Source organism: Oncorhynchus kisutch, linkage group LG13 (genome assembly GCF_002021735.2).
Source record: "Oncorhynchus kisutch isolate 150728-3 linkage group LG13, Okis_V2, whole genome shotgun sequence".
NCBI classification, from domain to species: Eukaryota; Metazoa; Chordata; class Actinopteri; order Salmoniformes; family Salmonidae; genus Oncorhynchus; species Oncorhynchus kisutch.
Genome location: NC_034186.2, coordinates 9,476,248 through 9,490,643, shown reverse-complemented (window position 1 = coordinate 9,490,643; position 14,396 = coordinate 9,476,248). Strand labels below are relative to the sequence as shown.

At 45.0% G+C, this 14,396-nt stretch overlaps 1 protein-coding gene across 1 annotated transcript in view; it reads right to left on the bottom strand.

Annotated features, from left to right (window-relative positions):
- Nucleotides 1-14,396, bottom strand: part of LOC109884518 (NIMA-related kinase 7) — a gene marked incomplete in the record, with an annotated part of 165,777 nt that overhangs the window by 18,529 nt on the left and 132,852 nt on the right. Inside the window, 1 exon segment of the mRNA XM_031785534.1 lies at nt 12,347-12,441. Within this exon segment, the coding sequence (XP_031641394.1) occupies nt 12,347-12,441 (95 nt within the window).

The following is a 14,396-nucleotide window of genomic DNA, read 5'->3' as shown; positions in this document are numbered from 1 at the left end:
ACCTCTCCCTGTCCGAGTCTGTAATACCAACATGTTTTAAGCAGAACACCATAGTGCCTGTGCCCAAGAACACTAAGGTAACCTGCCTAAATGACTACCAACCCGTAGCACTCACGTCTGTAGCCATGAAGTGCTTTGAACGGCTGGTCATGACTCTAATCAACACCATTGTCCCAGAAACCCTAGACCCACTCCAATTTGCATACCGCACCAACAGATCCACAGATGATGCAATCTCTATTGCACTCCACACTGCCCTCTCCCACCTGGACAAAAGGAACACCTATGTGAGAATGCTGTTCATTGACAACAGCTTAGCGTTCAACACCATAGTGCCCTCAAAGCTCATCAATAAGCTAAGGATCCTGGGACTAAACACCTCCCTCTGCAACTGGATGCTGGACGGCCGCCCCCAGGTGGCAAGGGTAGGTAACAACACATCTGCCACGCTGATCCTCAACACGGGGGCCCCTCAGGGGTGCGTGCTCAGTCCCCTACTGTACTCCCCTACTGATTTAATGATAATGCAGAGGATTTTCCCAAGGTTGCTGTTGACGCATATTCCACATTAGTTATTGGGGTCAAATTTGTCTCCACTTTTGTGGATTGGGGTTATCAGTGCTTAGTTCCAAATATTGGGGAAGATGCCAGAGCTGAGGATGATGTTAAAGTAAAGTATAGCCAATTGGAATTTGTGGTCTGTATATTTTATAATGTCATGTAGGATACCATCAACACCACATGCCTTTTTGGGTTAGAAGGTTTATATTTTGTCCTGTAGTTCATTTAATGTCATTGGAGATACCAGTGGGTTCTGGTAGTCTTTTGGGGAGGCAGGGTTGCCTAGTGGTTAGAGTGTTAGACTATTAACCGGAAGGTTGCAAGTTCAAACCCCTGAGCTGACAATGTACAAATCTGTCATTCTGCCCCTGAACAGGCAGTTAACCCACCGTTCCTAGGCCGTCATTGAAAATAAGAATTTGTTCTTAACTGATCTTGCCTAGTTAAATAAAAGGTAAAAAAAAAAAATCTACAAATGTTTGTTCATTGTTATAGAGCAAAGAAGACTGGTTTATATACACATCTCCATTTTGGATAGATAACTCTTCGTGTTGTTGTTCGTTTAGAGAGTTCTAATTTCCCCAGAAGTGGTTTATACACACTTCTCCATTTTGGATAGATAACTCTTCGTGTTGTTGTTTGTTTAGAGAGTTCTAATTTCCCCAGAAGTGGTTTATACACACTTCTCCATTTTGGATAGATAACTCTTCGTGTTGTTGTTCGTTTAGAGAGTTCTAATTTCCCCAGAAGTGGTTAGATTCTATCTATTCTTCAATGACATTGAGCTGATTTCTGTCTTGCTGTTTCCGTTGTGCATTTCTGTATTGCTTTAGTGATTCACCAGTGAAGGCGGAGGCTCAGGTTCTGTGTCTCTATGTTTTTGGTTGGATTTGTTTCTCAATTTCTTAAGTTTTTGCATTTTCATCAAACTATTTGTCATTGTTGTTAATTTTCCAAGGTTGTCTGCTTAACATTTTTAGATTTCGTAGGGAAGCTGAAAGGTCAAATATAGTGTTTAGGTTTCCTACTGCCAAGTTTACACCTTCACTATTACAGTGAAATATTTTGTCCAGGAAGTTGTCTAAAAGGGATTGAATTTGTTGTTTCCTAATAGTTTTTTTTGGTAGGTTTACACACTACTTTCCATCCATCTATAACATGTCTTTTAATATTGTGCAGTTCCTTTGACTTTGATGCCTAATGAGTATTGCTCTCTCTCCCCCTCTCGTTCGCTCTCCCTCCCCTGTTGTAGAGAACAGCCTCTGATGGAATCAGCCCTCCCCTGTTGTATAGAACAGTCTCTCAGATGGAATCAGCCCTCCCCTGTTGTATAGAACAGTCTCTCAGATGGAATCAGCCCTCCCTCCCCTGTTGTATAGAACAGTCTCTCAGATGGAATCAGCCCTCCCCTGTTGTATAGAACAGTCTCTCAGATGGAATCAGCCCTCCCCTGTTGTAGAGAACAGCCTTTCAGATGGAATCAGCCCTCCCCTGTTGTATAGAACAGTCTCTCAGATGGAATCTGCCCTCCCCTGTTGTATAGAACAGTCTCTCAGATGGAATCAGCCCTCCCTCCCCTGTTGTATAGAACAGTCTCTCAGATGGAATCAGCCCTCCCCTGTTGTATAGAACAGTCTCTCAGATGGAATCAGCCCTCCCCTGTTGTAGAGAACAGTCTCTCAGATAGAATCAGCCCTCCCCTGTTGTATAGAACAGCCTCTCAGATGGAATCAGCCCTCCCCTGTTGTATAGAACAGTCTCTCAGATGGAATCAGCCCTCCCCTGTTGTAGAGAACAGTCTCTCAGATAGAATCAGCCCTCCCCTGTTGTATAGAACAGCCTTTCAGATGGAATCAGCCCTCCCCTGTTGTAGAGAACAGCCTTTCAGATGGAATCAGCCCTCCCCTGTTGTAGAGAACAGCCTCTCAGATGGAATCAGCCCTCCCTCCCCTGTTGTAGAGAACAGTCTCTCAGATGGAATCAGCCCTGCCTCCCCTGTTGTATAGAACAGCCTCTCAGATGGAATCAGCCCTCCCCTGTTGTAGAGAACAGTCTCTCAGATGGAATCAGCCCTCCCTCCCCTGTTGTATAGAACAGCCTCTCAGATGGAATCAGCCCTCCCCTGTTGTAGAGAACAGTCTCTCAGATGGAATAAGCCCTCCCCTGTTGTATAGAACAGCCTCTCAGATGGAATCAGCCCTCCCCTGTTGTAGAGAACAGTCTCTCTGATGGAATCAGCCCTCCCCTGTTGTAGAGAACAGTCTCTCAGATGGAATCAGCCCTCCCCTGTTGTATAGAACAGTCTCTCAGATGGAATCAGCCCTCCCCTGTTGTATAGAACAGCCTCTCAGATGGAATCAGCCCTCCCCTGTTGTAGAGAACAGTCTCTCAGATGGAATCAGCCCTCCCCTGTTGTATAGAACAGTCTCTCAGATGGAATCAGCCCTCCCCTGTTGTAGAGAACAGTCTCTCAGATGGAATCAGCCCTCCCCTGTTGTAGAGAACAGTCTCTCAGATGGAATCAGCCCTCCCCTGTTGTATAGAACAGCCTCTCAGATGGAATCAGCCCTCCCCTGTTGTAGAGAACAGCCTCTCAGATGGAATCAGCCCTCCCCTGTTGTATAGAACAGCCGTGCAGATGGAATCAGCCCTCCCTCCCCTGTTGTATAGAACAGCCGTGCAGATGGAATCAGCCCTCCCTCCCCTGTTGTATAGAACAGCCGTGCAGATGGAATCAGCCCTCCCTCCCCTGTTGTATAGAACAGCCGTGCAGATGGAATCAGCCCTCCCTCCCCTGTTGTATAGAACAGCCGTGCAGATGGAATCAGCCCTCCCTCCCCTGTTGTATAGAACAGCCGTGCAGATGGAATCAGCCCTCCCTCCCCTGTTGTATAGAACAGCCTCTCAGATGGAATCAGCCCTCCCCTGTTGTATAGAACAGCCTCTCAGATGGAATCAGCCCTCCCTCCCCTGTTGTATAGAACAGCCGTGCAGATGGAATCAGCCCTCCCTCCCCTGTTGTATAGAACAGCCTCTCAGATGGAATCAGCCCTCCCCTGTTGTAGAGAACAGTCTCTCTGATGGAATCAGCCCTCCCCTGTTGTAGAGAACAGTCTCTCAGATGGAATCAGCCCTCCCCTGTTGTATAGAACAGTCTCTCAGATGGAATCAGCCCTCCCCTGTTGTAGAGAACAGTCTCTCAGATGGAATCAGCCCTCCCCTGTTGTAGAGAACAGTCTCTCAGATGGAATCAGCCCTCCCCTGTTGTAGAGAACAGTCTCTCAGATGGAATCAGCCCTCCCCTGTTGTAGAGAACAGCCTTTCAGATGGAATCAGCCCTCCCCTGTTGTATAGAACAGTCTCTCAGATGGAATCAGCCCTCCCCTGTTGTAGAGAACAGTCTCTCAGATAGAATCAGCCCTCCCCTGTTGTATAGAACAGCCTTTCAGATGGAATCAGCCCTCCCCTGTTGTAGAGAACAGCCTTTCAGATGGAATCAGCCCTCCCCTGTTGTAGAGAACAGCCTCTCAGATGGAATCAGCCCTCCCTCCCCTGTTGTAGAGAACAGTCTCTCAGATGGAATCAGCCCTGCCTCCCCTGTTGTATAGAACAGCCTCTCAGATGGAATCAGCCCTCCCCTGTTGTAGAGAACAGTCTCTCAGATGGAATCAGCCCTCCCTCCCCTGTTGTATAGAACAGCCTCTCAGATGGAATCAGCCCTCCCCTGTTGTAGAGAACAGTCTCTCAGATGGAATAAGCCCTCCCCTGTTGTATAGAACAGCCTCTCAGATGGAATCAGCCCTCCCCTGTTGTAGAGAACAGTCTCTCTGATGGAATCAGCCCTCCCCTGTTGTAGAGAACAGTCTCTCAGATGGAATCAGCCCTCCCCTGTTGTATAGAACAGTCTCTCAGATGGAATCAGCCCTCCCCTGTTGTATAGAACAGCCTCTCAGATGGAATCAGCCCTCCCCTGTTGTAGAGAACAGTCTCTCAGATGGAATCAGCCCTCCCCTGTTGTATAGAACAGCCTCTCAGATGGAATCAGCCCTCCCCTGTTGTAGAGAACAGCCTCTCAGATGGAATCAGCCCTCCCCTGTTGTATAGAACAGCCGTGCAGATGGAAACAGCCCTCCCTCCCCTGTTGTATAGAACAGCCGTGCAGATGGAATCAGCCCTCCCTCCCCTGTTGTATAGAACAGCCGTGCAGATGGAATCAGCCCTCCCTCCCCTGTTGTATAGAACAGCCGTGCAGATGGAATCAGCCCTCCCTCCCCTGTTGTATAGAACAGCCGTGCAGATGGAATCAGCCCTCCCTCCCCTGTTGTATAGAACAGCCGTGCAGATGGAATCAGCCCTCCCTCCCCTGTTGTATAGAACAGCCTCTCAGATGGAATCAGCCCTCCCCTGTTGTATAGAACAGCCTCTCAGATGGAATCAGCCCTCCCTCCCCTGTTGTATAGAACAGCCGTGCAGATGGAATCAGCCCTCCCTCCCCTGTTGTATAGAACAGCCGTGCAGATGGAATCAGCCCTCCCTCCCCTGTTGTATAGAACAGTCTCTCAGATGGAATCAGCCCTCCCCTGTTGTATAGAACAGCCTCTCAGATGGAATCAGCCCTCCCCTGTTGTAGAGAACAGTCTCTCAGATGGAATCAGCCCTCCCCTGTTGTAGAGAACAGTCTCTCAGATGGAATCAGCCCTCCCCTGTTGTATAGAACAGCCTCTCAGATGGAATCAGCCCTCCCCTGTTGTATAGAACAGCCTCTCAGATGGAATCAGCCCTCCCCTGTTGTAGAGAACAGTCTCTCAGATGGAATCAGCCCTCCCCTGTTGTAGAGAACAGTCTCTCAGATGGAATCAGCCCTCCCCTGTTGTAGAGAACAGTCTCTCAGATGGAATCAGCCCTCCCCTGTTGTAGAGAACAGCCTTTCAGATGGAATCAGCCCTCCCCTGTTGTAGAGAACAGCCTTTCAGATAGAATCAGCCCTCCCCTGTTGTAGAGAACAGTCTTCAGTCTTAGCGCATGACAAATTATGAGGGAAAACAAAGTTAGACGCTATTTTATGTCTGTTAATGTGATATAATGTGCTGTATTAATTCATGCCGACCTAAGAGAGAGAATGTGTGTGTAGGCACATACACACACATTAATTCACTAAGCTATCACATTAAACTATGACAGTAGGGCCAGCAGTAGGAAGAGAAGGCACCGAGGTAATGCTCAGTGGATAACACTGGCATACTATGTGACACATTTTTAATTAGATGTTAAAAGTGTGAAATGAACTAAAAATGTAAGCGTTTTCACAGCAGAGCTACAGTATACAGATGCCTTTCAGGACGCATGTTCTCATCTTTTATTATAAGGTCAAACATCCAGGGGCATTAAGCTATATACGGTTATAAAGCTATACATGGTTATAAAGCTATGTTATAAAGCTATATAGGGGAAAAAAGCTATTTAGGAGTATAAAGCTCCAAATGGGTTTGAAGCTATATAGGAGTATACACTAAAGCAATATAGGGCTATACAGCTATTTTGGGGTAAAAAGCTATATAGGGGTATAAAGCTACATAGCGGTATGAAGCTACATAGGGGTATGAAGCTACATTGGGGTATGAAGCTACATAGGGGTATACAGTAAAGCAATATAGTGATACAAAGCTATATAGGTGAATAAAGCTATATAGCGGTATAAAGTTATTTAGGGTTAAAAGCTATATGGGGTATTAAGCTGTTTAGGGGTATGACGCTATATAGGGGTATAAAGTAAAGCAGTATAAAAAATACATAGGGTTATAACGATACATGGGGTTATAACGCTACATGGGGTTATAACGCTACACAGGAGTAATAAGCTACACAGGGGTATAATGCTACATATGGGGTTTGATGCTACATAGGGTTATAACGCTACATAGGGTTATAAGGCTACATAGGGTTATAACGCTACATAGGGTTATAACGCTACATAGGGTTATAACGCTACACAGGAGTAATAAGCTACACACGGGTATAATGCTACATATGGGGTTTGACGCTACATAGGGTTATAACGCTACATAGGGTTATAACGCTACATAGGGTTATAATGCTACATAGGGTTATAACGCTACACAGGGGTTATAACGCTACACAGGAGTAATAACGCTACACAGGAGTAATAAGCTACACACGGGTATAATGCTACATATGGGGTAAGACGCAACACAGGGGTTTAACGCTACACAGGGGTAGAAAGCTACTTGGGGAGTACACAGCTACTTGGGGGGTACACAGCTACTTGGGGGTACACCGCTACTTGGGGGTACACCGCTACTTGGGGGTACACAGCTACTTGGGGGTACACAGCTACATGGGGGTACACAGCTACATGGGGGTACACAGCTACATGGGGGTACACAGCTACTTGGGGGTACACAGCTACATGGGGGTACACAGCTACATGGGGGTACACAGCTACATGGGGTACACAGCTACATGGGGTACACAGCTACATGGGGGTACACAGCTACATGGGGGTACACAGCTACATGGGGGTACACAGCTACATGGGGTACACAGCTACATGGGGGTACACAGCTACATGGGGGTATAAAGCTAAAGAGGGGAATAAAGCTATTTAGGGGTATAAAACTACTTAGGAGTATAAAGCTACAACAGCTGGCAACAGCTCTGGTGGATATTCCTGCAGTCAGCATGCCAATTGCACACTCCCTCAAAACTTGAGACATCTGTGGCATTGTGTTGTGTGACTAAACTGCACATTTTAGAGTGGCCTTTTATTGTCCCCAACACCAGGTGCACCTGTGGAATGATAATGCTGTTTAAATCATCTCATTGATATGCATATCAAGCAGGAATACCTCTACCATAAGCCGCCTCCAATGTCATTTTAGAAAATTTGGCAGTATGTCCAACCGGCCTCACAACCGCAGACCACGTGTAACCACGCCAGCCCAGGACCTCCACATCCGGCTTCTTCACTTGCGGGTTCATTTGAGATCAGCCACCCGGACAGCTGATGAAACTGTAGGTTTGTACAATCAAAACAATTTCTGCACAAACTGTCAGAAACCATCTCCGGAAACCTAATCTGCGTGCTTGACGTCCTCACCAGGATCTTGACCTGACTGGAGTTAGGTGTGGCAAAGGAGAAATGCTCACTAACAGGGATGTAATTTGAGCACAACATTTGAGAGAAAATTAGATTTCTGATCAAATCCAAACTTTTGAAGTATCAAGCCAAAACAAGAATAAATGCTTCACAGTCCAAACAATTATGGAGGGCACTGTATATAAAGTTGAAGTCAGAAGTTTACATACACTAGGTTGGAGTCATTAAAACTCGTTTTTCAACCACTCCACAAATGTATTGCTTACAAACTATAGTTTTGGCAAGTCGGTTAGGATATCTACTTTGTGCAAATTTCCAACAATTGTTTATTTCAGATTATTTCACTTATCATTCACTGTATCACAATTCCAGTGGGTCAGAAGTTTACATACAGTAAGTTGACTGTGCCTTTAAAAAGCTTGGAAAATTTCAGAAAATGATGTCATGGCTTTAGAAGCTTCTGATAGGCTAATTGACACAATTTGAGTCAATTGGAGGTGTACATGTGGATGTATTTCAAGGCCTACCTTCAAACTCAGGGCCTCTTTACTTGACATCATGGGAAAATCAAAAGATATCAGCCAAGACCTCAGAAAAAAAATTGTAGACCACAAGTCTGATTCATCCTTGGGAGCAATTTCCAAATGCCTGAAGGTACCACGTTCATCTGTACAAACAATAGTACACAAGTATAAACACCATGGGACCACGCAGCCGTCATACCGCTCAGGAAGGAGACGCGTTCTGTCTCCTAGAGATGAACGTACTTTGGTGCGAAAAGTGCAAATCAATCCCAGAACAACAGCAAAGTACCTTATGAAGATGCTGGAGGAAACAGGTACAAAAGTATCTATATCCACACTAAAACGAGTCCTACATCAACATAACCTGAAAGGCAGCTCAGCAAGGAAGAAGCCACTTCTCCAAAACCGCCATAAAAAAACCAGACTACGGTTTGCAACTGCACATGGGGACAAAGATTGTACTTTTTGGAGAAATGTCCTCTGGTCTGATGAAACAAAAATAACTGTTTGGTCATAATAGCCATCGTTATGTTTGGAAGAAAAAGGGGGAGGCTTGCAAGTCAAAGAGCACCATCCCAACCGTGAAGCACGGGGGTGGCAACATCATGTTGTGGGGGTACTTTGCTTCAGGAGGGACTGGTGCACTTTACAAAATAGATGGCATCATGAGGCAGGGAAATGATGTGGATATATTGAAGCAACATCTCAAGACATCAGTCAGGAAGTTAAAGCTTGGACGCAAATGGGTCTTCCAAATGGATAATGACCCCAAGCATACTTCCAAAGTTGTGGCAAAATGGCTTAAGGACAACAAAGTTAAGGTATTGGAGTGTCCATCACAAAGCCTTGACCTCAATCCTATAGAACATTTGTGGGCAGAACTGAAAAAGCGTGTGCGAACAAGGAGGCCTACACACCTGACTCAGTTACACCAGCTCTGTCAGGAGGAATGGGCCAAAATTCCCCCAACTTATTGTGGGAAACTTGTAGAAGGCTACCCGAAATGTTTGACCCAAGTTAAACCATTTAAAGGCAATGTTACCAAATACTAATTGAGTGTATGTAAACTTCTGCCCCACTGGGAATGTGATGAAAGAAATACAAGCTGAAATAATTCACTCTCTCTACTATTATTCTGACATATGACATTCTTAAAATAAAGTGGTGATCCTAAGTGACCTAAAACAGGGAATTTCTACTTGGATTAAATGTCAGGAATTGTGAAAAACTGAGTTTAAATGTATTTGGCTAAGGTGTATGTAAACATCTGACTTCAACTGTACTGTAGGGTTATAAAGCTACGTAGGGTTCAGGACGTTGCAGCACTATTACTGTTACTATTACAATACTACACACACACGGGTCTGGGCCGGGGGTGCGGTAAGAACGACATATCAACCTACACATGCCCAACCTGCTGTTGCCGTGCCCTCCCAGACGCAGAGGGAGAACCACCCAAGCAACATCCCATTACCACGACACCGGAGGTGGACCGGGTCAGGTGATGTAATGTGGAAGTAGAGACCTCATCACACACACGCCTCAATCAAACAGAATTGGAGATGCAGCCAGGTATTGATGGGTTTGTCTCTCTCACTCATCGAGCAACCCAGGATGAACACTGAAATATTCATGTTCTCTCAAACACAGTCCTAAAGCACACCCACCCACTTGTTGACCCTCACAGACATCCAAACAGCCAACATCCACCAACATCCATACGGCCAACATCCATACGGCCGACATCCATACGGCCGACATCCATAGAGGTCGACCGATTAATCGGAATTGCCGATTAATTGGGGCCGATTTCAAGTTTTCATCTGTATTTTTGGACACCGATTTGGCCGATTAAAAAAATACATTAAAAAATAAATATATATTTTTTTACACATTTATTTAATCTTTATTTAACTAGGCAAGTCAGTTAAGAACACATTCTTATTTTCAATGACGGCCTAGGAACGGTGGGTTAACTGCCTCGTTCAGGGGCAGAACGTCAGATTTTCTCTTTGTCATCTCGGGGGATACAATCTTGCAAACTTACAGTTAACTAGTCCAACTCTCTAACCACCTGCCTCTCATTGCACTCCACGAGGAGCCTGCCTGTTACGTGAATGCAGTAAGCCAAGGTAAGTTGCTAGCTAGCATTAAACTTATCTTATAAAAAACAATCAAACATAATCACTAGATAAACTAGTAATATCATCAACCATGTGTAGTTATCTAGAGTGCCCTGCGTAGCATATAATCGATGCAGTGCGTATCGTTGCTCCAATGTGTACCTAACCATAAACATCAATGCCTTTCTTAAAATCAATACACAGAAGTATATATTTTTAAACCTGCATATTTAGCTAAAAGAAATCCAGGTTAGCAGGCAATATTAACCAGGTGAAATTGTGTCACTTCAGAGTCAGTGTATATGCAACAGTTTGGGCTGCCTAATTTGCCATAATTTTACGTAATTATGACATAACATTGAAGGTTATGCAATGTAACAGGAATATTTAGACTGATGGATGCCACCCGTTAGATAAAATACGGAACGGTTCCGTATTTCACTGAAAGAATAAACGTCTTGTTTTCGAGATGATCGTTTCCGGATTCGGCCATATTAATGACCTACGGCTCTACCTATGGTATTACTGTGTGTTATTATGTTATAATTAAGTCTATGATTTGATAGAGCAGTCTGACTGAGCGGTGGTAGGCAGCAGCAGGCTCGTACGCATTCATTCAAACAGCACTTTCATACGTTTGCCAGCAGCTGTTTATGACTCCCGAGATTAGGCTGGTGTAACCGATGTGAAATGGCTAGCTAGTTAGGGAGGAGCGCGCTAATAGCGTTTCAAACGTCACTCGCTCTGAGACTTGGAGTGGTTGTTCCCCTTGCTCTGCATGGGTAACGCTGCTTCGAGGGTGGCTGTTGTCGTTGAGGAGCGAGGAGAGGGATGGAAGCTATACTGTTACACTGGCAATACTAAAGTGCCTATAAGAACATCCAATAGTCAAAGGTTAATGAAATACAAATGGTATAGAGAGAAATAGTCCTATATTAACTACAACCTAAAACTTCTTACCTGGGAATATTGAAGAATCATGTTAAAAGGAACCACCAGCTTTCATATGTTCTCATGTTCTGAGCAAGGAACTTAAACGTTAGCTTTCTTACATGGCACATATTGCACTTTAACTTTCTTCTCCAACACTTTGTTTTTGCATTATTTAAACCAAATTGAACATGTTTCATTATTTATTTGAGGCTAAATTGATTTTATTGATGTATTATATTAAGTTAAAATAAGTGTTCATTCAGTATTGTTGTAATTGTCATTATTACAAAAAATAAAAAAATCGACCGATTAATCGGTATCGGTGTTGAAAAATCATAATCGGTCAACCTCTAATCCATACGGCCATCATCCATACGGCCATCATCCATACAGCCATCATCCATACAGCCATCATCCATACAGCCATCATCCATACAGCCATCATCCATACAGCCATCATCCAACCTCCAATGCACACACCTGTCAGACCTTCATATATACACACACTGAATAGTGTTTTCAGATCAATGGGAGCAGAGTGGGTGTGTGTGATGCTTGTTTAGAAAGGCCAGATAATATCACACAACACACCACAGGCCAGCTACATACTCACACTCTTTCTCCCACTCTCTCTCTCTCTCTCTCTCTTCCCATCCTCCCCCTTCTCCTCCTCCTCTCTCCCCATCCTCTCGCTGCCTCTCTCTCCCCACCCACTCTCCCTCTCTTCATCCGATTTCTCTCTCCCCCCATCTCTCACTCTCCAACCTCTCCCCGTATCGCTCTCTCTGCCTGGCTCAACCCATCTATTCCGCTCTGCCTCTCTCCACCATCCTCTCGCTCACCCTGATCTGTAAGGTGGAAGTGGTTCGTCTACAGAGTAACCTAACTGGTCAGTCTGATCTGTAAGGTGGAAGTGATTTGTCTACAAAGTAATCTAATTGGTCAGTATCATATCCACCCAGTTGATCTGAACCACATGGATATGTCACTGGGAGGTCTCTGTTAGCTTCAAACACACTGCAGCTCTCCTATCCACCTTTACCTCACAAATCTGTCTGTCTACAGTAAATGTGTATCATATACATTACCTCGTAGAGCAGGCAGCCTAGCGACCAGATGTCAGATTTGAAGTTGTATCCGTTTTCATGTATTCTTTCTGGGGACATGTAGTAGGGGGTGCCCACTGGAACATACAGAGAGAGAGACAGGGAAAATGTATCTTTGGTTTATTATCTACTTCACTTGATTTGTCAATGTTAACATATATTTCCCATACATATAAAGCCCTTAAATTGAAATTGAATTGAGAGAAAGTAAGAGACAGAGAGACAACAGAGAGAACAGAAAGAGAGACAGCCATTAGCCTGTTCCACCACTAACCTAGCTGTTCCAGCACACACAGCCTCAGAGAGACAGACATCACACAGAAACTCCCTCATCCACGACATCACAACTCCAGTTCAGCTCTCATTACCATCCCCTCATCATGAATAGAAACAGGTGTCCAACAGATATTGTACACTCTGGCTGTGAATCCCAATACCATGCTGGCTGGCCCGCTCCAGACCCAACAGTCAGACAGTACAATACCATGCTGGCTGGCCCGCTCCAGACCCAACAGTCAGACAGTACAATACCATGCTGGCTGGCCCGCTCCAGACCCAACAGTCAGACAGTACAATACCATGCTGGCTGGCCCGCACCAGACCCCACAGTCAGACAGTACAATACCATGCTGGCTGGCCCGCTCCAGACCCCACAGTCAGACAGTACAATACCACGCTGGCTGGCCCGCTCCAGACCCCACAGTCAGACGTTACAATACCACGCTGGCTGGCCCGCTCCAGACCCCACAGTCAGACGTTACAATACCACGCTGGCTGGCCCACTCCAGACCCCACAGTCAGACGTTACAATACCACGCTGGCTGGCCCGCTCCAGACCCCACAGTCAGACAGTACAATACCACGCTGGCTGGCCCGCTCCAGACCCCACAGTCAGACGTTACAATACCACGCTGGCTGGCCCGCTCCAGACCCCACAGTCAGACAGTAAAATAGTCAGTCATGTACAGGGGCTGGCTGTAGGTTCACTGCCCCACCACAGAGGGCCCTAGTGAGCCTGATGGGGGGAGACAGCTGACAGATAAAGAGAGACAGATCCAGACTGATCTAGCACACACACACGCGCGCACACACACACACACACACACACACACACACACACACACACACACACACACACACACACACACACACACACACACACACACACACACACACACACACACACACACACACACGTTTTTAAATGTATGCAGGTTATTAAGTATTTTCTGTAATGTCTATTGCGGTATGTGTTGGGCCCCAGTCAGACGAGCTGTTGCCATTGGCTAATGGGGATCCTGATTAATCAAATGGCATAATGGAAGCATAGTCTGAGACCTGTAAATATTATACATATTTAGTTCAAACTTCTTAGAACTGAGATCCCGTTAACAGGATCGATATGACAACAGCCAGTGAAAGTGCAGGGCGCCAAATTCAAACAACAGAAATCTCATAATTAAAATTCCTCAGACATACAAGGATTTCATACCATTTTAAAGATACACTTCTTGTTAATCCCACCGCAATGTCCCATGTCAAAAAGGCTTTACAGTGAAAGCACCACAAATGATTATGTTAGGTAAGAGCCAAGTCACAGAAAAACAGCCATTTTTCCAGCCAAAGAGAGGAGTCACAAAAATCTGAAATAGAATGAATCACTAACCTTTGATGATCTTCATCAGATGACACTCATAGGACTTCATGTTACACAATACATGTATGTTTTGTTTGATAAAGTTCATATTTATATAAAAAAATCTCATTATACATTGGCGCGTTATGTTCAGTAGTTACAAAAACATCCGGTGATTTTGCAGAGAGCCACATCAATTCACAGAAATACTCATCATAAATGTTGATGAAAATACAAGTGGTATACATGGAACTTTAGATAAACTTCTCCTTAATGCAACCGCTGTGTCAGATATCAAAAAAGCTTTAAGGAAAAAGCAAACCATGCAATAATCTGAGTGCGGCGCTCAGAGCCCAAACAAGCCAAAAAGATATCCGCCATATTTTGCAGTCAACA